At 38.7% G+C, this 23782-nt stretch overlaps 1 protein-coding gene across 2 annotated transcripts in view; it reads right to left on the bottom strand.

Annotated features, from left to right (window-relative positions):
- Positions 1-4351: 4351 nt before the first annotated feature.
- Positions 4352-23782, bottom strand: part of HAPLN1 (hyaluronan and proteoglycan link protein 1) — a 69153-nt gene continuing 49722 nt past the window's right edge. For both annotated transcript variants that reach the window (XM_006197634.4, XM_072958430.1), the window contains 3 exons: positions 15037-15408; positions 6809-7111; positions 4352-4789 (listed from right to left, as the gene is read on the bottom strand). In XM_006197634.4, coding sequence (XP_006197696.1) covers positions 4500-4789; positions 6809-7111; positions 15037-15408 — 965 coding nt within the window. In that variant the 3' untranslated portion in view covers positions 4352-4499. The remainder of the gene's footprint in view (positions 4790-6808; positions 7112-15036; positions 15409-23782) is intronic.

The raw sequence follows: 23782 nt of genomic DNA, 5'->3' as shown, positions 1-23782 counted from the left end.
ACTACAGAGCCATCTTAAGCTGTGCCCCTAAATCATCCTCAATCAAGGGCCCAGGACATCGAGACGGGAAGAGAAATACCCTCTTCTTGCACTTTTGGTGTCAGTTTCTTCTTCACTCATCCCTGTCTCCTTCATACTACCTCACAGTGCTTTGCTGCTGCTTTTCTTTCTCTTTTTTCTTTCTTTCTTTCTTTTTCTTACTATCTTTGCATATCCGACCATCCTGGACAGGGTCCATCCTATTTAAGAACAATCTTAGTATTAAGCCTTGTCACTTGGAAGGGAACTCAGGGTGTCACATCTGGACAGTTTAACTTGTTTTCACTGAAGCACTATGAAACTCCCAGGGACCCTCCAGTATTTGTACCAGGCAGGTTTGTTCACGACCAAGCCTTAATAAAACAAGAAATGTGCTGGCAAAGGAAAGATGATATCTTTCATCAGTATGAGAACTTAAACACTAAAAGAAGATAATTTAATTTCATGTTACCCTTGGACTTTCTTCTTGAAGGTTGTTCAGTGTATTCCAAATAAGTATGGGAAGCAGTTTAAAGTGCACTTTTCTGTTTGACTGTTAGTAGCTCAAATTGTTTTAGGTGTGTTTGCATTCAAATCACTGTACCAGCCATAATCTCTTGCACTCAAGAATCCATTTCGAACTACCAGGAATATCCAGAAACTAATTTCCACGTTGAAAATTCATGAAGTGATAGAAATATTGAAAAATACATTCCTTGTTATTGGAGTGTAAAGTCCTAGAGAGGACTTTAGTAAGGAAATTAAAATCTATCTTTTAATTCATATTCATATTCATATGACTTCATATGAAGTCATACAGCATCTCATACATTAATCTAATCAGTAATACCACAGATTTCTGGAATTGCTAACCTGGTGAACAAAACAAATTATACTTTGATCATATAAAAAGAGAAAGGAGCTAATAGATTTGGGATAATACTGTTGCTGATTTAACAGCACCATAGATATACTTTTTGTTGTTGTTGTTGATGTTAAATTTGCAAAATACCAGAAAGTGGAAATTGCTTTGTGTTTACAATTTGAACTCAAATGTATCAGAACAAGGATGGAATACATGTCTTTTCTTGAAATAATGTATCTATAGAGTTTGACACACACAATAAAATTGCTAGGATTCTATAACTCAGAAGAATCAAGAGATACTGCAGTAACACAAAATTGACTTTTAATGTTTGTTTACCAGTTCATTATATCTTACAGAAAATGAAAACATTTTTTTTTTTGTAATACAGATTGGTTCTTCTCCTCAGATTTGTACTCAGTAGGTATTAGATGCCCTTAAATACTGACTTCCTTTTAATCAGGTGGCTTAATATCGTTTTTCTATTTTTCATTTCTTTTGTTGTACATCATTGCTGCGCTGGCAGTAGTGAGCTGTGATACAGATAACTTCTCAACAAAACTATGTCAGTTATCCATTGATCATTCCTGATGCATTCTGTGCTAGAAACTGATAGGTAATTCCCTTTTCATCCTTCCCTCCTTAGTGGTCAGCTACTCCATGAGACCACCATATTCTTTGGGAGCACTGAAATCAAGAAACCCAGTATGGCTGCCAGCAACCAAATTGGAATCTCCTTTGAGTCTACTTCTAACTGCCAAAATAATAAGCGACTATATTATTGAATAAAATAAAACTTTAACAGGTACCGGCCCCCTTGCTATGAGAGAAAGTTTAAATTTACAGATACCATATTTGACTAAAAAATACTGTGATAAAATATGGCAGCAGTCATTAAAGGATGGCTTCCAGTGTTAGTGTGACTTGCTTGTTTTCATTCCTATGCTGTCTTTTCTGTGAATCATTTCTTTTTGTTTAGGTTTTCAAATGTAAGTGTGTCAGTGAAATGTGCAGATAGCTTTAGTTCCTTCAGGGGGTCAAGTGTTGATTATGGACAAAATGATCAAAACAAGATTTCCTAACCCAGACTCCCATCTCAACCCCCTGATGCTCTCGGTACCCAAGTCTGAGGAGCAATTTCTGAATTAGCCAGGGTTGTACCGGCTTTCTGTTAGGAATTGTGTTAAGATAACCTTTCTTTTTCAGACATTCCCAGTGGGATATCTTGAGGAATGAAGTACGGAAATAGCTATTTGGTGAAAAATGGCAAAATAAGAACATTAAAAAGAAACCCTTATTCAAGGAGGAGTCCAAAAGAATATGGGAATTCTGATCCTTTGGGAGAAGTGAGAAGATAAAAATTCTGCTCAGCAGTATTCATTCTGTTAAGATATATTTTTACAAGCATGGAAAAATGGTGTGCAGTCAGTATAGATTTTAATCAGCTAACAGTCACTCCAGAGATTTTGATCAGCACCAATTCCTGTACTAGTAAGTATTCAAAAGTTAAGAAATGCTACTATGCTTAACATTATAAAGGTAAAGTTCTACAGCAATGACTGAAAATTATAGATCTGCTTCAATAGAAATTTGTTCCCACTTGCAGTTCCACTAAAATTCTTGTAACGTGGGTAATGATCATTCAAGTATGGGCTTCCTCCAATGAGCTACCCCCCATATTTGAGGTACTAGAGTCACTGTTTTGGAGATAGTACTCTTTTAATAATATATTCATCTTATCCTAGACCATTCAGGTATTTTTAATTTAGAAGTTTGAGTTCTATTTGTATCAGCAGTGCTTGAGTTAAACCTAACAATCTCTTTGGATTTACGTTTTTGTACAATTCTCATGTCCAACCTGATGTAAAAATGTGCGTGCATACATCGTCATCTTTTAGTATTAAAGCATCTGAAAATTTCAGATATGCTTTTGATAAAAGAAATGATCTACTTTTATTTACAATATTCTGTCTAGGTAATGTATGGATATAGTTATGATTTCATGGACTTCCAATTGTTCTATACCTTCCACACACATAACTCTACATTTATAGAGTAAATTTATTAGAATTATTACAGAGCTTTGAATGCAACCACAATCAATTCAGGAAAAAGATTTATTTACTTATGTCCATGGGAGGAAAATCTACATAAAAACATTCATGAAAGCATACCGGCTATGTCATACTTGGATTATTATTCTAAATCCCATTTATTAGAACTCAGTGTGAAACAATGGGAAACCGTGAAATGTGATTTGAATACAAATATTGGTCCCTGTGGGGTCTCAACAGTCATAAAAATATAGGAAAACCGAGCCTTGTTTAAGTTTGGAGCTGCTAATGGGGAAAGTTGTTTTTCTGAAGCTGATCTTACCCTTTCATTTAAAGCCCTGAAGATTTTGGTGTAAACTCTTTGATGACAGCTTCAGCATTTCATTTAAGCCTAGTGATGATCAGCAAGGAACATGACATCACTGACCAGATTTTCTATATGGACAAAGGTTTAAAACTACTTTGTTGACTTTTTTCTCCAAACACAGGCACCAGTTGGGCTTTCTAGAGTCTATACAAATAGTAATAACAAGAATTTGAAAAGTTGGGTTCTTATTTCTTGGTTAGGCAAGTATAGTTATTTATTACTTTTATGATTTAAATTTTTTTCATGTAATGTATATAAGAAGGAAATATTAAATATTTTAAAGTTATTTTTATAGGACAATAACATTTCATAGGCTAACATAAAATCAAGCTGCTAAATTTTACAATTTTTCTGTCCAGCAGTTTATCTATATAACTGCCCTGAGTAGATGCTAAATGCTGCTTAGCAAACGGCCCTTAGAATTTAAATATAACTCAGTAAAGCTACTCAAAAGATAAAACAATTCTTCTCAGGCATGTGTAATTTTAATTAGAAGAAGGTGGGAGTCTGGTTAAATATTATCTGCTCATTTTAGTGTCATATTTCATATAAATGGGATTATTAAGGGGTTTTAACTGTGCTTGTCATAACACGTTGGAGTCCATATGAATTTTTTTTTTTTTGGTCAAAAAGGCAGGATTTTAAAGAGTAAAATACTCTGTCTATTGGAGACTTGAAATACTAACGTTTAGAAAAATGAGATTGTTCCCTTGTGAAACTGAGTTTTGTGCAACCTCTCGGAATCTCAGTTTAGGTAAAGAAGCCTGTATTTCAAATCTGTTGCTCTAATCTGTTTATCGTAGTGCATTTCAAAATTGTACAAATGTGTAAAATTTGTGCTTGTGGCAGCTGCTGCTCTGAGTAGCTTTACTTTCCTTAATTTAATCCTAGTAATGGTCAAGCTATTGCATGCCCCGATCGTGAAAGGATACTTCGTTGGGATGACATAGCCTAAACAGTTTGGCTCTAAAGCCCCCTTGTGTCGTGCTTCCCTTAAAATTATATTACTTTATAATATATATTGAATGATAGCTTTACAAAAACAAATTAATGAATTGGTCTTTATGAAAATGACTCTTTACAGTAAGTAAAAAAGGGTTATCACAGTTTTGGTAACTTGCATGAGTTCATATTGGAAAAAAAAAACCTTTCACATGTTCTTAATGACTAAACCCGCCGTGTTCGGGGGGCACGCTCAATTGTATGCTCTGAAGCAGTAGACACCGTACAGCTTATGCTTTTTGTCTGGGAAGCCCACGAAGCGGACGGCCGCCTCGGTGGGACTGCAGCGCCTTCTTGGCCTGGAGATGGGGTAGCGGACACTGCCGTCTGCCAGCCAGCCCGCATCGCAGCGGTCGTATCCCAGGAGTTTCCAGGCAGCGAATATCTGGCCCACTTTGGCGATCTGAGCACCGTCACTGAGACAGGCCTGCACCGCTTCGTCGTAGGTCAGCTTGGTGGGGTGGATCAGGTAGTAGAAGCGGCCTGCGGGGAGAGGGAGAGGGAGAGGGAGGGTCAGTGGCCCCGTCTGCGGGGGAGCTTGGGGGGATGCGTGGAACCTCAGACGGAAGTGTTCTCAGTGAAGGGAGATGTAGGGCAGTGTCTGTAAAGGTCTTGAAACATCGGATGGTCAATTAAATGTAGTGCCCCCTAGGGCGCGCGCCATTAAATTAGTTTTTTTCCTGGCCCCTTAATATGTGTTCAGACGTGCCCTTTCAGAGCTGTAGAAAAGAAAAGGGGAAGGACAGATGCGGTTTCTGCTCACTAATGAGTGACTAACAGGGCCCTTCTGTGGCACTAGAGAAGACAGAATCCCATGTTGAAAGCAAGAGCTATTTAAATTCTAGCTGTAGCGAGACTGAACCCCAGCGCAAGTTTCTGGAGAGGCACAATTTGAATGTGAAAGGATCAAAAAACATTCCTGACAGAAAAGTCCATTTAAAAAAAATCAAAAGCCCTCAAGTCCTTTTCATTACAGGTATCAATAAGACATTATTCTTATTCAAAGACTACAGTATGAAAATGCAAAACATACAGGAAGTCACTTGCCATAAATTATACGGACTCAGAATGCGAACCCAGTCTGTTCACTCACTAGCAGAGAGGATGGAGTTGTTTATTTTCCAACTGCCCTCCATGGGAGCCCTGACACCTAACCATTTCTTGATCTCACAAGAAAGAGCAAGTTAGTCTCAGCCAATACTGAATAGTGTTAATTACTGGGATTCCTTCAATTTGTATTAAACATGCAAAAAGTGTATAAAGTATGACATCAACTAACTAAAGTGACACCCACTGATTGAAGATCTTTTTCAGACTTTTAGTTTCAGGTAGAATAAAATCAGACTCTCTTGTCTGATTACACATGGTAATGTGACATCCCCCTGGCCTTTATTAAACATAGATTATTGAAGTCTAAATTAATGCTTGCCAATTCTTTCTAGACTAAGAGGATGTGATTTGGAGGAAGGATAGAGGCCACTGGAACATTAATAGAGGGTTAGTTCTATCATCTATGCCTGAGGCCAGCAAACTACAGTGCACAAGTCAAATGAGGTTTTATTAGATGGAACACAGCCACACCCATCTGTTTAATATTGTTCATGGCTGCTTTTGTGTTGTAACCTACAGAGCTGCATCAAGTAGTTGCAACAGAGACCATATGGCCCACAAAGCCAAAAATATTTACTCTCTGACCCTTTATAGAAAGTGTTGATCCCTGATCTTCTGCTGTTTTCCCCAAAGCATCTTGCCAGGAACCTAATATATAAAATATCGGGGCCAGGGCTTGCCTCATGGGTTTGTGACTTGGACAGTTACACAGAGCCCCATGCTTGGTTTAATGCTCTACTGTCATCATCTTAAAATTCTTAAGTTTTGAACAGGGTGTCCACATTCTCATTTTGCACTGGGCCCCATATGTTACATCCCTGGTTCTAGATGGAGCAACACAGGGTGGGGACTTGTGCCGAATTCAATGAATCCATCATCAACACTGATGCAGCCTGGATCCCTCACTTCTGTTCTTACCTCCAGCGTTATTTCTACTTAATTTTCTTGCCAAGTTCTCTTTATCCTGAGCTTTCTCTTTATCAGAGAGATAAAGCTCTCTTTATGCTAAGCCTTGCTGATCATCTATGAATAAATTGACAGTGTAACTTAGAGAAGAGGAGAGCATAACACAGAAGCCGCCCTTACGTCATGGAGGCACAGAGTGGCAGCAGCATCTTTGGCAGTAAGAAAAAAGACTCCATACAACATGACAGTTAAACTATTTCATCATAACAGTTGGATGCAATAAAAGCAAAGAATAATGGAAACATGCACTTATGCTTGACGTCTGTGAATTTTTAAAAATCAGGACATTAAAGAACTTTTTATATCTGAAGCGATACTTCAAAGCTTTCTCCTTTTTTTTTAAGTAGATAAGATTAAAAGTTTAATGTATCAGAGTACGTATTAGTCTCTGGGATAGGAAACAAGGCAGTATGGTTAATATCTTACCATTGAAGTTGGATGTAAAACAGAAAACATCATATCTGCTTTTATCTTTGTCCCAAAACCCGTAGTTCCTGACACCAGGCACTGTGTTCTGGCCTCCACAGGGCTCTCTTGGTTTCGTGATGGGATACTGCACAGACCCATCACTGAGCCAGCCTGCGTTGCACCAGTCCAGCCCGCTCCGCCAGGCATCGTACAGTTGGTCGAAGGAGGCAATTACAGCATCCTGGTCCAGACAAGCTTGCTGTGCCTCATGAAAATTGAGATTGTAGCGCCCGAGTCGTGGAAAATAAGGGAATACCACACCTGTCCAGAAAAGAAGACAAGGAATCGTTAGTGGCACAAGAAGTAAGAACTATGAGCAAGTTCCACTTGACTTGGGAAAAAACATAGTAGAATCTCCATCAGAAGAAGGAGCAGTTTTTGTTCAACTTGCAATATTTTCTCCTGGTCCCATTTTGCTCCTAACAGCCTCTCAGCTCTGAGCGTCTCACAGTTAGCTGATTGGTCTGATAACTTGGTGATTTACCTCTTTTGCTAAGAGTTCAACTCAAGCCTCACAATTCTCCTTTCTTAAATGATTCATCTGCAGATTATAGTTCCCAGATAGCCCTCCCTGAGGATTTACCTTTTGTATATCTAACAAAAACCTAATAAAGCAGTCTTATTTCTTGTTAATAAGACAGTTTTGTATAGTGAGGCCCCTCCACAAGAAGCATCATGGCTCTCTTATCTGTTTCTACTTTTAGTATAGCTCTTTGCCGTACTTTTTTCTGCCTGTGAACAGTGTGACTAGAATAATGACTTTCTTTGTAAAATATTTGTATTACATTTTTCAGCTTCCATATTTATGTATTGCAAACTGAAACCAAGCTTTTAAAAACATTTTATTTTGCAAATGGAGAGGGGGGACTTTCAGAAGCTTGTCCTATACAAGGTAGGAATAAAATAGACATCCTCTGATTAAGTTAATGCCAAAGAATTAAATATTTTAGAGGACAAAAACCTTTAGGAAATGTAAACACTGTGACTTGGCACTTGGCTTTGCCTGGGAAGATGTACTGGCTTTCCATAAGCATTTCTTTCTGTCAAATAATCATGGGAGGTGATTGAGCTGTCTCACAACTTTCTGCACAATTTCATTAAAGGAGAAGGATTGCATGGTAAGAAAGCAAAGTGTTAGACTTTATGAAGGACCACTGTATCAAAATGGCTCTCCCATAGTTGCTAAGATAATTAATTTTGAATGGTTATTCAAAGCTTTGCCTTGAATTTTTTAAAATAATTAGATGTAATTAATATTTTAGCATGTAGAATGTAAGAAACTGTCCGACTGACACAGTAATTTGGTGGATTATACCAAATGTGCTATTTTGTGAGTGCAGACCCTATTCAAGATGAATGCACAATTCACTGGTAGTAACCAGTACACAGGAAATGTTTTCTTTTATAACTTGTCCTGGAAGACTCTTCAAGAGGACAATTCAATAGCCTAAATCAAGTCGCGTCCACTGAAGGCCGCTGCAGGACACGTTTGTCCCTCCGGGGCAGTCCAGCTGGCACCATCCACTAGAGGCCGAGATCCAGGAAGGCTTCCTGATCTCATCTTGCCTCCTCAGGTTCTTGGCTGAGGGATCTGTAAGCTGAATTGGAGCCAGTGGAAGAAGGAAAAGCCTCTGTGGTTTGCCTTTGCCCCCTGCAGTGATGGGAGGATGGGGATGGGGGAAGCCCACTCCTTCTAAGAAGGGCTGTGCCCAGGCATTCAGAGAAGAGCAGAGTTTGCGCTGGAAGGAGCTGCTGTAGTTACCCTGCCCCTCACACCTGCTGTCCTCTTCCCTCAGCAATCCCAGGAATGCTGATTAAAAAGGAAAATATCTAATTTACCCAGTAGACATTTCCTTGGCAGCTAGACCTTAAGTGAGAGAAAATATCAAAGTATCTAAACCTGAATTCAACCATTTAGGTGGAATTCCATTTTCCAAATGGCTTAAGATGGTAACAGTGGAGAATGTAGGATATTTTAACTTAATAATTTGAAAGACCTAGACAGCCTCCCAGTGCAAATTTACCAGACTGCATTTGGTAGACTCCCATAAGCACTCGGAAAATTTTTTCTTTAGTAATTTGTCCTTGATTAACCATTGAATTATGTTTGATTCAGTTCCAAATCCAGTGTAATATATTTTTGAGTTCCTTTTAAATTTAACATAATTTCAGGCAAAGTCGAAGTGAAATCCTATATTAAAATTTTACTATTTTTCAATTGTAAGAATAAATGGTCAACTTATTATTATAGTAACTCCAAGGATTTACTTAGCAGATTTTAATTAATGTTTGATGCTGCTAGAAAGAACACATTCCAAGTAAATTAAAGTCGACTTCTATGTCTTCACCAACATTTAAAAGTTTCACTGTATTATACACATTTAGTGCACACATTTCAACAATCACATGTTTTGTACAAGTGAGGTCATTTCTGGAACTACATGTTTGTTAGTATTTTATTTATTTACTTATCTTACTTCCAGCTAGTTAAGATTTCAACAGCTAAGACTATAATTGCAGAAACCTTCTTGGCTTTATGGAAGAATGTGCAATTCCTACAGTTGAATTATGGAGCGAATGGTGATTGCTTTCATCTGGCATCACAAAAATAAGAAAAGTTTAATTTTCATTTGTGAGAAGGAAGGGTGTATGATTACTTTCCAAGTATGATAATTTTATACTTAGATATCAAAGTATGTAATCAGTAGCTCTTTACTTTTCCATGAAGGGCTGGTATGCATCACTACAAAGGGGATTAATAAGGATGATACAACACATGGAAAAGAATAATATCACATGATGTGAGTAGTTTAGTCAATTGAAATATGTTTTAAAAACACATTCTTTAAGATAGAATTGCACAGTTCCATTCATCCTAGTTGTTGGCAAATATCAACTTGTTGGACATATGAAAAGTTTTCATGCCATGGTACATGTAAAAAGTAAAGGAAATTTCAGTAACTCCGTAAAGTAAGTATTTTGGGTAATAAAAAGGTAAAGACCATGCGGCACAATTTTACCTCCCTCAGTGCCTCTCAGAGTGCCTATCAGCGCTATGTACACATCTGAAATTAGTTTTCCATTTCTGAAAGTTCTCAGACTATGGTTTTGTGGATTTGGCCCCATTTTCATCAATGGAAGTCCAATATAGTGGAAGGTGGGAAGCACAAATACCACGTTTTCCATATCATTATCTAAGTAGGTGTTGATTGCTCAGATGAATTCTGTAGCCCAGGCTAATTAAGCATGTCTAGTGATACTCTCTGTGTTACATTCATATCAGGCTTGTCTCTTGCTGGGTGCTGTTTCTAGCAGTGTGATTGCCTGGTAGTAATCAGAGGGCTTTACCCTATCCAGGATTCTATGTGAAAAAAATTGTATTTCCACAACTAATTCCCACTTACACATGGGTCAGTCTTTCAAAAGGACTTAGTTTTTTTTTTTTTAATCACTGTGATTTGAAAAATAGATCTTAAATCACAACTAAGATAAACACTTAACTCCATGATGGCACAGCCCTTGCCTGTCTTCATCTCCACTGTATCCTCAGCATAGGAGAGTGAATGAATGAATGAATGTTGCTGTAGAACATGTGAGGTCTTCCCTCATTGTGAGTCTCTATCTACCCTTCTAGCAAGTTTTATTTAGTTAGTCTCTATAATCAGACATTTTAATGCGGGAACACAGAGCCACAGTGGCTTTGAGTAAAGCATGTTTTAAAAAGTTTATTCCAGAGAAATTTTTGTTAGAAATTACACTTACCATAATTCTCTATGAAGAGACTAGCTTTTCAGAATTTTGATGAAATTGTCTTTTTAGAATTTTGCCTGTAGAATGAACTTTTTTTTTGATTTATAATGAAACTGTGCTGCAGGTTTATCTTACAGGGAAAGAAACAAGGGGAAAAGATTAATGGGCAAGAGCAAATTACAGAGAAGCAGGAGACCTCTACATGTGTGGAACTATAGCTTTATTATTAACTGTCAGAGTTGTTACACTAGTAACTGGGTTTTTTAATTTTTATTAAAGGATTTTACTTACTTGACTTCCCAAATAAATTGTTTTTGTTCTTTTATTCATGGAAAATAAAATTTGATTTTTTAAAAATTAAAAGAAAAATCACAACTCTTAAGAGCAAGGCATTGTGCTCAGCACTGTAGGATACCTTGAGTTTGGGGTGTGGCCTCTTCCTGCAAAGAGTCTATGACTTGATATATGTATATCATATATAAATCTGAATCCAAGATAGAATATCCTTAAAATACAAACCATACAGTTTGGGCATCTTGAAGAAGAAGGATTTTTTCCTAATTGGAAAAATTCTTTGAAGGACATAGCATCTAATCTGGTATTAAAGGGCCAATATGATTAAAGACATTGTACAATTACAGTTGGAAAGGCAGCTTAATCATGACATTTAAAATGATATGCTTCCCTGGTCTTATTTATGCATCTTAGAAAATCAACAAGAAGCTTGAGTGCAACTTGCTTGCCCGATTGGTAGATGGTCACATGTAAGGATGTAATTGCAAAGGTCAGAACCTGGAATAAAAGCTAATAAATGGTAACCACAAAGTATCTCTTGCTCCATGTGGTTTACCATAGCCTTCACCTCTTATGTATATAGTTGCTGCACCTGGAACATCTACCCTAGACTGTGTGGAAATTGTCAAGTTCCTCACAATGTCCATCCTCAGGTTGGCAACCAAGGTTCCTCAGATTTTATTCTGTAATAGTACTGTGGCTATCTTAAAAAATTTTTTTGTAACTTTATTTTAAAATATTACTTCTTGGGGAAGGGTATAGCTCAGTGACAGAGTGCATGCTTAGCATGCATGAGGTCCTGGTTCAATCCCCAGTACAGTACCTCCATTTAAAATAAATAAATAAATAAATATACCTTACTACCTCCCCCCCAAAATAAAATACGATTTTTTACCTCATATTGAAGTATATATAGGTAACATGATGTCCCGAGTTTTTCTTGAAAATTACAGTGGGAGTAGGAGTAAATAAAGCAAAATAAAATGAGATTGGCTATATCATGACATTTTTTGAAGCTGGGTGATGCTTTTGGGGAGTCATTATACTAATCTTTGTACTTTTTGAAATGTTTGAAATTGGTTATAATAAAAAGGTAAAAATTTTTTATCATACCCTATTGCCAAGCTGAGCCTTAAACCAGTCAAGCTGGATGCTGTCTGTGGCATCTGTGATTCACGTTTTGGCCTTGGAAGAGTTTCTCCCTCATACCTGTGGTGTCCTCTTTCCTGCTTTGTCGTGCTCTTTACCCTTTGAAAGAACCAGGTTCACCTTTCATGACCAAAATCAATTCTCTCTTCTTTTGGCGTGCTTTCCACAGCCCCTCCACTGCATGCACACTTTTTTGTATTTGAAAATATAAACCCAATGTATCAGTCACCGATAAACTATTTACTGAGTATCAACTTTGTTTTTGGCACTTGACTGCCTTCAAGTAGATCCTGTTTAGCAGATGAAGTCAGATGAGTGTGCAAATATTTACAAAACAAAATGTGAATAGAGCTATAATGGAAATCTGTATATAGTGCTCTTGAAAACATTAAAACTGGGGGGAGGTGGAGTGCTCAGGGTAGAGCTGATATTTAATCTTATTCTTGAAGGATTATATTTTCTTCAGTTGTTCAGAAATGGATTCGTGTATATAATGTAAAATGTGAAAATGTCAGTTCTTTCAGGACAGATCTGCTGGTTAATGACTATTTCCACCCCTTCCACAGTACACAAGAGAGATGGAAAAACACTCTCTGCAGTGAGGGGAATTTAACAGCTGCCATAGGCACATTTAATGCAGTATGGCCAAAGGACAGTTCCTAGGTCATCTCCCAAGTAACTTTGGGGCCCTTAAGAATCCTCAGAAAACAGAAGAACTGAAGCTGCCAAACATCGCTGCCTTTCTGCGACCTCCACCCCCCCGCCCCGCAACAGAAATGTTCTCCTTCCTGCACCCTCCCCAGATCCTAGCAGACAAAAGCATAGGCTTCATCAGTGCCCTTGGTATCCAATTCCAGCTCTACCCCTTACTCCTAGCCGTGTTACCTTAGACAGGGAGCTTTCTCTAAGTCTCATCTGTCAAGGGGGGATTACTGAAAGTGAGCAAAATAAATAGTGCATTTGATTAGAGCAATTTGTTTGTACCTAGTTAGTTTACCAAATTCTACCTTATTTTAAAGATTTTACTTTTGAAAGTCTCTTAGAATCTTTAATAGACTGTAAGATTGCTGAATAAAAGGAACCAAGAGTTGGAATTTTTTTGTGTCTCGTGGCACCAAAACAGCACTTGTAAAGAATATTTATCAATTACATTGGTTTCTTGGACATATTGACTTAGGTCACATGCATATGTATTATGTGGTAGAGAAGTGTTCCAAAAGAATGGAAAACATGGAGATTTGGGAGAGTGCAAGGCCTAGGCAGGAAAAATCCCTCCTCTTACAGTTCCCTCAGCATCTCTAATTGTACCTTAAAAGACATCTCCTTTGACCCTACAGTGTATTGTCCTCTTAACATGTGCTGAGTCTTCTTTTCAAACAAAGGGAGAGCAGGGTTCATGCTCAAAGCCATACTTGAAGCAGGTATTCAGTTATAATTTAGAAATATCTTGTATTCATTATATTTATTTTTATGGTTTCCTTCTATTTCTGGCAAGTTATACTGGTTTCTATTTATTGAAAATTTATTTTAAAATAAATGTAGGGAGATAATAAATATGGCATGTAAATTACTTAAGGTTATGAAATACTGTGGTATATAAACATAGACTTTTAGAAGAAAACATAACTTAGCGGATAATATAGTTCATTCATAGATGAGGATGCCAAAGTACAATAAGGATAAGTAACTTGCTCTGGTTACAAAACTTACTCCGGCAAAGTCGGGACTAACGTAAGCATCTTGGTAGTACTAGTTCAAGGCTCTGTCCTTTGCCTGATGGCCTGATGCCCCTTTGATAAAAATAAACTGACCTGCAATTAATATTTGATGGTTGTCTTCTCTAAGCCAACTGCTTCTTTCATCCTGAATAATACCAATTTTCATGGATATTAAAGTGAATCAATAAAAACTGAAAGGACAAGGTGGCATGCAATCAGGAGCCAAGAACTACAACTAAGAGAGATAAGAGAAGGTCACAGAAATACACTTTACAACAGCGTGCAATGTATCAGATACATATAATAAACGTGCATACGTGTGATGGTACTCTATGGGATTCAGAAGGTCTGATCTTCAGGTATGTGATAGTGGATCAAACAGATATTTTTCCAAAAGCCACAAATCTGCGCTGCAACGTGAAAGGAGTTTCTAGCAAACACACACTGATAGTTTACGCACATAAGGAAGAAAAGCATTTTGTCAATGCAGCCAAAATGCACCCTTCAGTGTAAAGAAACACTGAAATTCATGAATATAAGATATAAAATATCTTGAGATACATGGGGAACTAAGGAGAAGAGTTTTCCTGCTAGCAAGGCATAGAGGTAGGTGTTGGGCAGAGAGGAGACAGGATGGCACAGCTATGTTTTATTGTTTAGCTGTATACGTTTTGGTCTTTGAACCTACTGAATGTATTACATATTTAAGAAAATTCCCCCCCTGAAATGAACATTTGGTACTCAATGTCTAAGAGACTCTGGACTATTAAAAAAATTACTTCTCCATAAGAATATTTAAATAAATCTAGAGGTGACTTTTTTTTTAAGTTTTCACAGTTACTTTATAGAATGCAGTTAAATCTATTTTAGTGAGCAGTTGTCCTTCACGAAACTTGCCATTTATTTTGAAACTGCAATAATTTTAGAAGTGTAATAAAAAAGCCTCCACTCTGAATTTCTCAATAACTGTGTAATGAGATTTAAATTTTGAATGGCATAAAGCAGTTTCTGAATATTGTAATTCAGTTCCACTGCATGTTTCTCCTACTTGCAAATAGCCTCCGTTTTGCATATAACCACTGTGTATACATTTCAAATATGAGAGCTGGAATGGTAGACAAACTGCAAAATAGAAAAGAACAGAAAAACATGCTATATGTGGACTTTTGGTTTCTCATATCAGTACTGTGGTAACCACTAGACATTCTTTGTCATGGAAAAAAAAAGCAATGATTAATTATCATTTTAAGTTTAACATGATGTATGGATACTTACCTTGTAAATCTAATGCTACCACAGCGGTGTCATCTTCTAATCCTTCAATCACCTCACACTTATATCTCCCATAGTCCTCCAGGGTAAGGTCTGTGATCACCAGAGAAGCATCGTTGTCACTGCCTCCTTTCAGAAACACTCTACCCTGGTAGCCTCCATAGGTTTTCTTGTGGTATCCCATGGAAACAAAAACGTCCACTTCCTTGAGGTAATCTGAAGTTAGCTTGGTCCACTTAATTCGGATTTTGTGGGTTCCTGAGGCTAACGCAGTAGGGTCTCGGTAAAATTTACACGGCAGTGTAACATTGCCACCTCTATGTGAGAACACCTTGGCTTGTTCTGCTTCCACGAGGAGACGGGGGCCATTTTCTGCTATAATTAGAAAGGGAAAAGAAAAGAGCTGTTAATAACGCTTTGGGAATTTTTAAAATATGTAATACGCTGCCTGCACAGGGTGCCTGACAAAGTAGCATTGGTGACAAGCTTCTCTGCGTTGTTGAACAGTGACCGCCCTTGAACCACGTGGAAAGCTACCTCTGGTACCTAGAGGGCATCTACAAGGTAGTTGTGGCTTTTAAACTGCTGGTAAAAGGAAGGGTGTGTATCATAATCGATGAGAAATACTGGCTATCAGACTCCATAGTCATCTGATGACTTCATCATAAATGACTGATAGATTTCATCATAAAATCTATTTTTCTTCCTCATTAAATGTCAAAAATGTAGAAGCAAGTGAAATGACAGAGAACTGTGACTATTTCATCAATGCAAAGCAAAAAGTTCAAGCTAGGTAAATTGATCTCTTTCCAGCTGAGCTATCTAACACATGAAGTCTGTATTATATTCCCGGGAAGACTACCCAGCAACACGGGTAACCTTCATTGTACTGTTCTGGCCAAAGAACTTAGAATGTCCTCCCATCTCTGGCTTCTATTCAGATACACACCTACGATATACCATTCTAGAGTGTTTCAAACAACATGTATGTATTTTATGTTCACACAAAGGCTAGACATCAGAAAAGTGTTTTTAGTGAATGCTTTGGAAGAAAAAAAATCTCCAGATTTTGAAATATAGTCCTCAAATCTTGAATGTTAGAAGTGTATCCAAGGTTATATTTATTTTCTGAAGAACCGGATACCTACTTATTTCTTTATTCCCGTATATCTTCTTCTGTGCGCCTCTCCCCACCCCGCCCTCCACTTTCAGCTGTGCCTGGTTTTACAGGCTCCCGTCTCATGTCTCCTGCCTTGCCTTGCCCTTTTGCTTCCGTCCTCCTGCCTCCAAGGACTTTACCGCCTTCCTGAGAGCGCCGAGATATTCCTAGCCTGCCAAGTCAGCAGGGCTGCCCAGCCCTGGAGAGCCAGCCGTTATTTTCAGGTCTTGGCTTTCTCTGGGGTTTCCCCTGGTTCGCTCATTGTGCTTTTGACCTTGATGAGGTCTCTTGAGGATGCACAAGCTTTGAAAATGAGAAAGCGATACCAGAACTCCTGCATACTTGCACCTTCTCATCCACACACAGCTTGCAAAGGCTGCCAAAGCTGCCTTTTAAGCAGCCCTTCCAGCCTCAGGCCAGAGGTACTGAATAAACCATCATGAATCATTTCAGGTACACAGGTCATCAGGGAGAGTAGCCCATCGTCTCCAGACGGACCTCGACACTTAGTTGTTCAGTGGCATGTGTAGGGTGCACATTTTACAGTGAAGTGTCCAAAAATAGACACAGGTTCCGTTTTTATCATACAGCAAGCAGAATTGATACTGAAAAATGAACATATTTATGTCAGCCCCAATCCTCAGAAACTGAAAAGTTTAACCACTTTTAAAGCCATCAATGTCCCCACTTTGAATAGATCATAAAATGAAACGATAGTGGCTTAATTAAAATGAATCACAAATTCAGCTTATTAAGCATTTCCTTTAGATTCTATTCTTTATCTTCTTACTTAGGACTATAGAATCTTAAGAAATACCTATCTATCTATACCCTACGTACGGTATTCCCCCTTCAATCAATAATAGGTCCTCCCTGAATATTTCTGGTGTCTTCTTTCTGGGAGGAGGAGAGGGTGCTGTTGACTAAGTGCTCAGCAGTGCCTGAGGCCCTAGGGAACATCTGTCTACCCAGTGCCTTGGAAGGACACCTGGAGCTGGGCCTTCCCACGCTGGGACTTGACTCTAGACTTGACTCAAAAGCTACAAGAGGTAGCAGTTTCCTGATTCTCTCAAGCTTTTTACTTTAAACTCAAAACTAATGCCCAAATGCCCTGGGCTAGGGGATATTAACAGTAGTTAGGAACAAGCTTTCATGTGAAAGAGATCTGGTTCTCTTGAGTTTGCTAGCTCTGTAGCCTTGAGCAAATTGTGTAAGCCCTGAGCCCTAATTTCCTTATGTGTGAGTTGGGGATAGTAATGTCTACTCTATCCAGTTGACCTAATAGACACATAAAGCACTTAGAGTTACGGCAGACCCAAAGTAAGTGTGCACTCCACTGCTAACTGCTCCTACGGACTAGTTTTTCCAGTGTTTCTCACATACGATACTGCCTGACATTGGGCATAATTTTGGCATATATTAACCTTCCATAGTTTCACTTACTTACAAAGTGTTGAACCATGTGGAGTAATATAATACATAAAATGCCACCTGTGTGATATAGGAAACTTGGAAATTATTGTGTGGTTTAGCATAATCATAAGGTATTCCAAAATGAATAGAAGGCCTGAGTGTTTTATAAATTAAAGAGTTAAGACAAAGATTAAAACTCTTGTACAAGGGACTGAGACTTCTAATTTTTTTCTGAGGTTAACTGTAAATCATCTTGTAGTATTTTAGAAGTGAAACTTCTGATTTTTTTTAGGTACTATTTACTTATATTCCAGCATTGTGAGTAGATGATGACTTATGTGGCATAATGTTGAAAATTGAGCAGACACCAAAAATCCACTGGCTTCCCACAAAATAATTTTCTAATGAGCCTGCCAGAACATAATAAATTTCCACCATTCTTATTTTGGGGGTGGCTGGGTTGTTGAGGTACTAGATGCCAGAAGGCCCTGGCTGAAATTCAGAGAACCCCAAAAAAGATGTGTAACGTGTGACACTTTGAGTGAATGAGGGCCATTACATTAGCCTAAATCCCCAACATGGCCTTTAGAACAATGTTTTTTGTCAGTTTGCTTGCTTTTAGAGGCCTGACACTGCAGATTATAAAGCACTGAGCATTGCTGGCAGGAGTGGCCTGTTGCAGAACAGGTAAGATGTAGGAAAGAGCCCTAGGCTCTGTTGCAGGCTCTACCAGGGCTTAGCTGTTTGAGTGACAGGTCTACGGCATGAGAACATTGAGCTTAAGATGCTTATCAGGATCCCTATGGCAGTTTGTTATGATAAGGATCAGCCAGAAGACACATAAGCTGGAGGGGGAGAGGGCAGGGACAAAGAGCAGAAAAGGGACCAGAGAATGGTGATGACAAACTTTGTACAGTCTTCCCTAGAGTAGGTCTCTCTCTCTCTTTTTAAACATTGCTTTTTTTTTATTAAATTTTAATTTATTTTTATTTTTGGGGGGAGGCTAATTAGGTTTACTTGTTTATTTATTTCTAGAGGAGGTACTGGAACTTGAACCCAGGACCTTGTATATGTTAAGCATGTGCTCTGTCTCTGTCACTTAAGCCCCTCCGCCTGGAGGATGTTGTGAATGTGATCATTGGATTCAAAAAACTGGATCAGTTTGAAATTAATGTTTAAGTCAAAATTTTTCAATCAACAGGGCTATTTATTTGTAAAGCAAATAAAATACAAAAGATTACAATAAACCTTGATCATCAGAATAAGTATCACTTGGTTTCCTTTTGAAAAAAAAACATGAAAGATTAGAGAACACTAAGCAGCATACAGGTGCTTATTTGGGTGGTACTAAGTTTTTTTAAAATTCAATTTGTGAGTTATAGGAATTTTTATTTCTATTAGTGAGTGTCAATGACAGTGACTTAAAAGATTTGATGCCCTTCAAAGACCACAGTTGTCTCCAGGGAAAACAGCGGGACTTCATTATTATTTTACAGATTCTGCTGTGCAATCCAGAGGACATCATTCAGTTTCACCAAATTATGAAAGCAAAGGCATGACCGAACAACTGGTCTTTGTATTGCTATGTAATTTAGATGAAGTCTTCTAAACAATAGGGCAAAAACAACTAGTTGCAGAAAAACAACTTAGAAATATGGAATTGGCCTGTTACCTACTGATCTTATTTCTATTAAAAGTGTGCTCATTTTGGGGGAGGAGGGCAGTTCATTGCCAAAGAAATAGAGGTGACAGAAAAGAAAAGTGTGATGGGTAAAAGTTTGTCTTTTAAAAAATAAGTGATTTTTTGGATTGTACGAAATAACCAGTCTTGGTGTTGGTTACTTTCTCACTGGTGTATAATGAAAGGAGCCTCCAGGCTTTTGGATTTTCTAGACCAATCAAATGTAAAAAACCTCAGACAACAAAACTAAGGACTGTAATTAAGATGGCTAAACAAGGACATTAAAAATACCCGCTCCCAAGAAAAAATTCCCCTACCATCATTTGATTATTTTTTATTCTGATAAAATATGTATAACGTAAGATTTGCCATTTTAACCATTTTTAAGTATACAGTTCAGTGGCATTACTTTCACATTGTTGTGCAACCACCACCACTATCCATTTCCGAAACTTTTTTCATCACTCCAAACAGAAAGCTCATTCCTCGCTGACATTCCAAACTGGTAGGTAGACACTCAAGTGTCAGCTCCATGATGAGTCATTTGAAAAAACTGTGCAAGATTTAAAAAATGGTTCCTTATATTTGTGGCATTTGTTATCACTCTGGCGGGTTGGGATGTGTAAGACTAACACTTTGGACGGTGTTACTTCCCTGCGGGTAGCCACACCTGCCCGAGGCTGAACATCCAGGATGGATTTGTATCCTTATGGCTGTGCTTACCGCAGTCTGCTGAGAACACTGTCTCCCTAGTCCATCCATGTCCTGTTATATTGCTCCTCCAGCATCAACACAGTGCCTGGCGTGTTGATAGTGTCTGTGACTGAAATAGACTAGTGCTGTCCAGAGCCTGTGCTCAGCTCTGGCAGGAGACGTGGACCCCTGCACTGGCTTTATACTGTGATACAGCTCTAAAATGAAAGTACTTTATAAAAACAAATATACATATAAAAGGCACAATATCTAAAAAGAATACATAATTTAGATACTTGTTTCTCACTGTATCTTACACATTACATTTGAGTAGGATACATAATTTAGGAAACAGTTGCTAAGTATTAACTTTTAACTCATTAAGTTTTAACTGTTTATAATTACAGTCAGCCCCTCCCTGTCTGTGGGTTCTTCATTTGGGGATTCAACCAATCCAGGTTGGAAAATATTTAAAAACTAAATTCCAGAATGTTCCAAAAAGCAAACCTTGAGTTTGCTGTGTGCCCAGCAATTATTTACATAGCACTTACATTGTATTTACAGCTATTGACCTAACATTTACATTGTTTTAAGTATTTAAGTTAGCTAGAGATGATTTAAAGTATACGGGGAGAATGCATGTAGGTTATATGCGAACAGGACAACGTTTTATGGAAGGGACTTGGGCATCTGAGAATTCTGGTGTCTGAGGTGGATTCTGGAACCAATCCCCCTTGGATACTGAGGGAGGACTGGGTTTTGTTTCCTTTGGACTGGAAAAAATCTGATTGTTTCTGAAGTTGCTCACTGGGAGTCAGAAGCTCCCATCATTTGATTGTGATCCTGATGTGTCTAGTCAGCTTGGCATCAGAAGCTTTTACAGGGTCCTTCCCCAATGTCTCTCCCTCTCCCTCCAGCCTTCACTGTCCGTTCAGAGGGCCAATCACCTTTAATTTGTCAGAGAAAGAGCTTCAGTTTCTTCCTCCAGTTATTCCTGAATGCAAGGACTCTGAGTCTCTCTCGATGACTCAACACCCAAGGAAGGGCCGACCTGAAGACAGCAGGAAAGACGCTTTCAGGAGGGTCCATTTCTGCCCTCTGCCCTCAGCCACTTGATTTGAGTTTGAAACCCTGATGGATTTGTCCCTAGCTCATCTTTGCTTTTATCTGGAGTTCAGACGCTGACTAAGAAGACCTATAAGAGTACATGTGCTTCTTACCATTTGTGTAAATTCAAAAGAAATATGTATATTTGCATAAATGATCTGAAGAAATCACTAGAAACCCAAGAAACTACTAACTGTGGTAGCCAGTGTGCAGATAAGGTGAATAGGTAGAGAACTCTTGGGAGATTTTCCCTATGTATACTTCCATATTTGAAAACTTTTGAACTGTGTGAATATGTTACCTAAACGTGCATGCTAAATGGAAATGGTACAAAAATAAATTAAATGGTTGAGGGGATTTAGTTGAGGGGATTTAACTGACAAAAGAAACAAAACACTTTGCCTAAAATGTCTCTAGAAATATACACAAGAAGCTGGTATATGCAATATATTGTTATAATTGCATAATTATATTTTTGTAGAAGATCTGTGGCTCTATTAATAAAAATGTTATCTTTAAACATGTCTTCAAAACTTGAAGGTTTTATCTCATTTTTCAATTCCTTTAAGACACCGCTAACAAAGGTACTAGTTTTGACTGTAAAGGAAAAGTCCAATGCTGAAAATAAGATAAGTGAAGATTGTTCTTTGCTGTGAAGTGATTACTGCTGTTTCTCACTATCTGTGACCCTGCCTGCTGGTCTCACAGGCGACAAGAACATACTCCTCCCAATATCCCTCCACCCTCTGCCAGGGCCTCCCTGCTCTGTAACCACCATATAGTTCTTGTGCCCTGCCAATTCCTTTCAACCTACAGCTGAACTGGACTAACTCGAATTGTGTTTTCACAGTTTCCTTAAATGGTATGTGACCTGCATTATCTGAAGCGATGGAGCATTCTCTTAGGTGCTGACCACATCTGTCTTCCTTGCTGTAGGGTTGGGCCACTCAGATGGCTGTTCTCTGGTTCTCTGTCCATCCCCTGCTCAACCAGTGCCTGCTCACCTACACCCCACTCACGACTGACCATCCTACACACTTGCCCCAGGCCCCAGCTAGTGATGGTTCTAGCTTTAAATCAGAACATCTCCACCTTGATAGCTTATCAATGGGGCGTTGAGTGGTTTCCCTGGTAACTGATGAGCCATCGTGACATCAACTCCCCCTATAACTGGTAATCTCTCTCTCCCCACCAGGAGTGAAGACTTCCGCCAAGTCCTGCCCGCCTTCTGCTGCACATGGTGGGGTTTTGCTCCAGGACCTTCCTTCAGACATGTATGATCCTCCGTCCATTAAACCACTGATGTCTCTGTCACTGACTCCAGGCTTTTCCTTTGGTCTTGAAGCTGGGTAAGTTCAGGCCTTGTAGGCCTGCGGGGTTCAGACCAACACTTGCCTTAGAGCTAAATTCTTTCTGTGATGGGAAACTGCCCAAAACCAAAATATACTATTGTTTTGGGGGATGTTGATCATGAATGTGTACCATGTTATTATCACATCCAAGTTTCACAGTTAAAAATAAGAATAAGTGCTGTCACTAGTTTGAAGCTTGGAGGTTGATCTATAGCAATATTAAAAAAAATTTTTTTTCAGAGACAGTGGAAATTTTTTCCTCAAAGGATGTCTTAGACAAAGCTTTCCCTCATGAAAGGTGAGCTTCTCTGCTGGAAATGGCCATCAAGAGCCTCCAAGTAGCCCTAGGGGGTCTAGAGGGTCTAGTGAACAGTGTGAAAATCTGTGTTCTGAGAGGTAAACCTGGAACTGTTACTATCTTGAAAAATATCGTTGCTTTTAATTCCTTTTTCTTCATTTCCTTCAACAAGGAAGAAGTAAAGTGTGGTGAGGGTGTTTAGCTCTGTTCCGCTGACTGAGTTCATTGTGGGCTTCTGTCTTTCCATGTTCATTATCACTTCATCTACTTTCTCAGCAGCTACGGTGTATGGGTTAAGCACATGGACTGCGCCTCTTAGTTGTGTCTCTTAACCTTTGCGTGCTCAGATTCCTCATCAGTAAAATGAGGTTGAGCCACCTTCCTCCCACGGTTCTTATGAAGGTTAAGGGAGGTAGTATGCTAAGGACTTGGCCTAGTACCTGGCACACCCTGAGTACCAGTAAATGCTGACTCTTACTAACAAGCGTTGACTGGTGTCCAGAGTGTGCCAGGTGTGCCAGCCAGTTTCTGTCTTCAATGTTGTGTTCTCTCCTATGCTCTTTCAGAAGATGGTTCCTAGAAAGTACGAGCTCCTGAAAACTCACATCTCATCAACTTTTGATGATACTTCTAGTCTAGTGGTTTTTAGTAGGACAGGAACTCATTTCAGAACCACCACCTTAAAGCCTTTTCAAAAGAAAAAAACTGTACATAATCCAACTTCTTCCTGCCTCCTCAGTTTCCTTGAGGGTTCCAGACAATCTTCATTTGGGGGTAGAAGTGGAACGTGTGTCTTTGCAGCTGCCACCCCGCCTTGGTCCTCTAACTTCTCGAGAATCACCATGGTGGCACGTAGGAAAAGTTTCTCTAAGGCCCAAGACCAGATCTTTTTTTCATAGTGATTGAATTTCTTTTGGAACATAGTTCTATCAGTCGAATGGAATAAAATGGGAGCCATTTTTACCCACGAGAAGATTTAGACGGCGGCTACATGGTTCCTGTACAGGTTAGGAGTGCAGGAGTCAGCCTGCCCGATTTGAATCTCA

Source organism: Vicugna pacos, chromosome 3, assembly GCF_048564905.1.
Source record: "Vicugna pacos chromosome 3, VicPac4, whole genome shotgun sequence".
Lineage (NCBI taxonomy): Eukaryota > Metazoa > Chordata > Mammalia > Artiodactyla > Camelidae > Vicugna > Vicugna pacos.
This window is presented reverse-complemented; position numbering and strand designations above follow the sequence as displayed.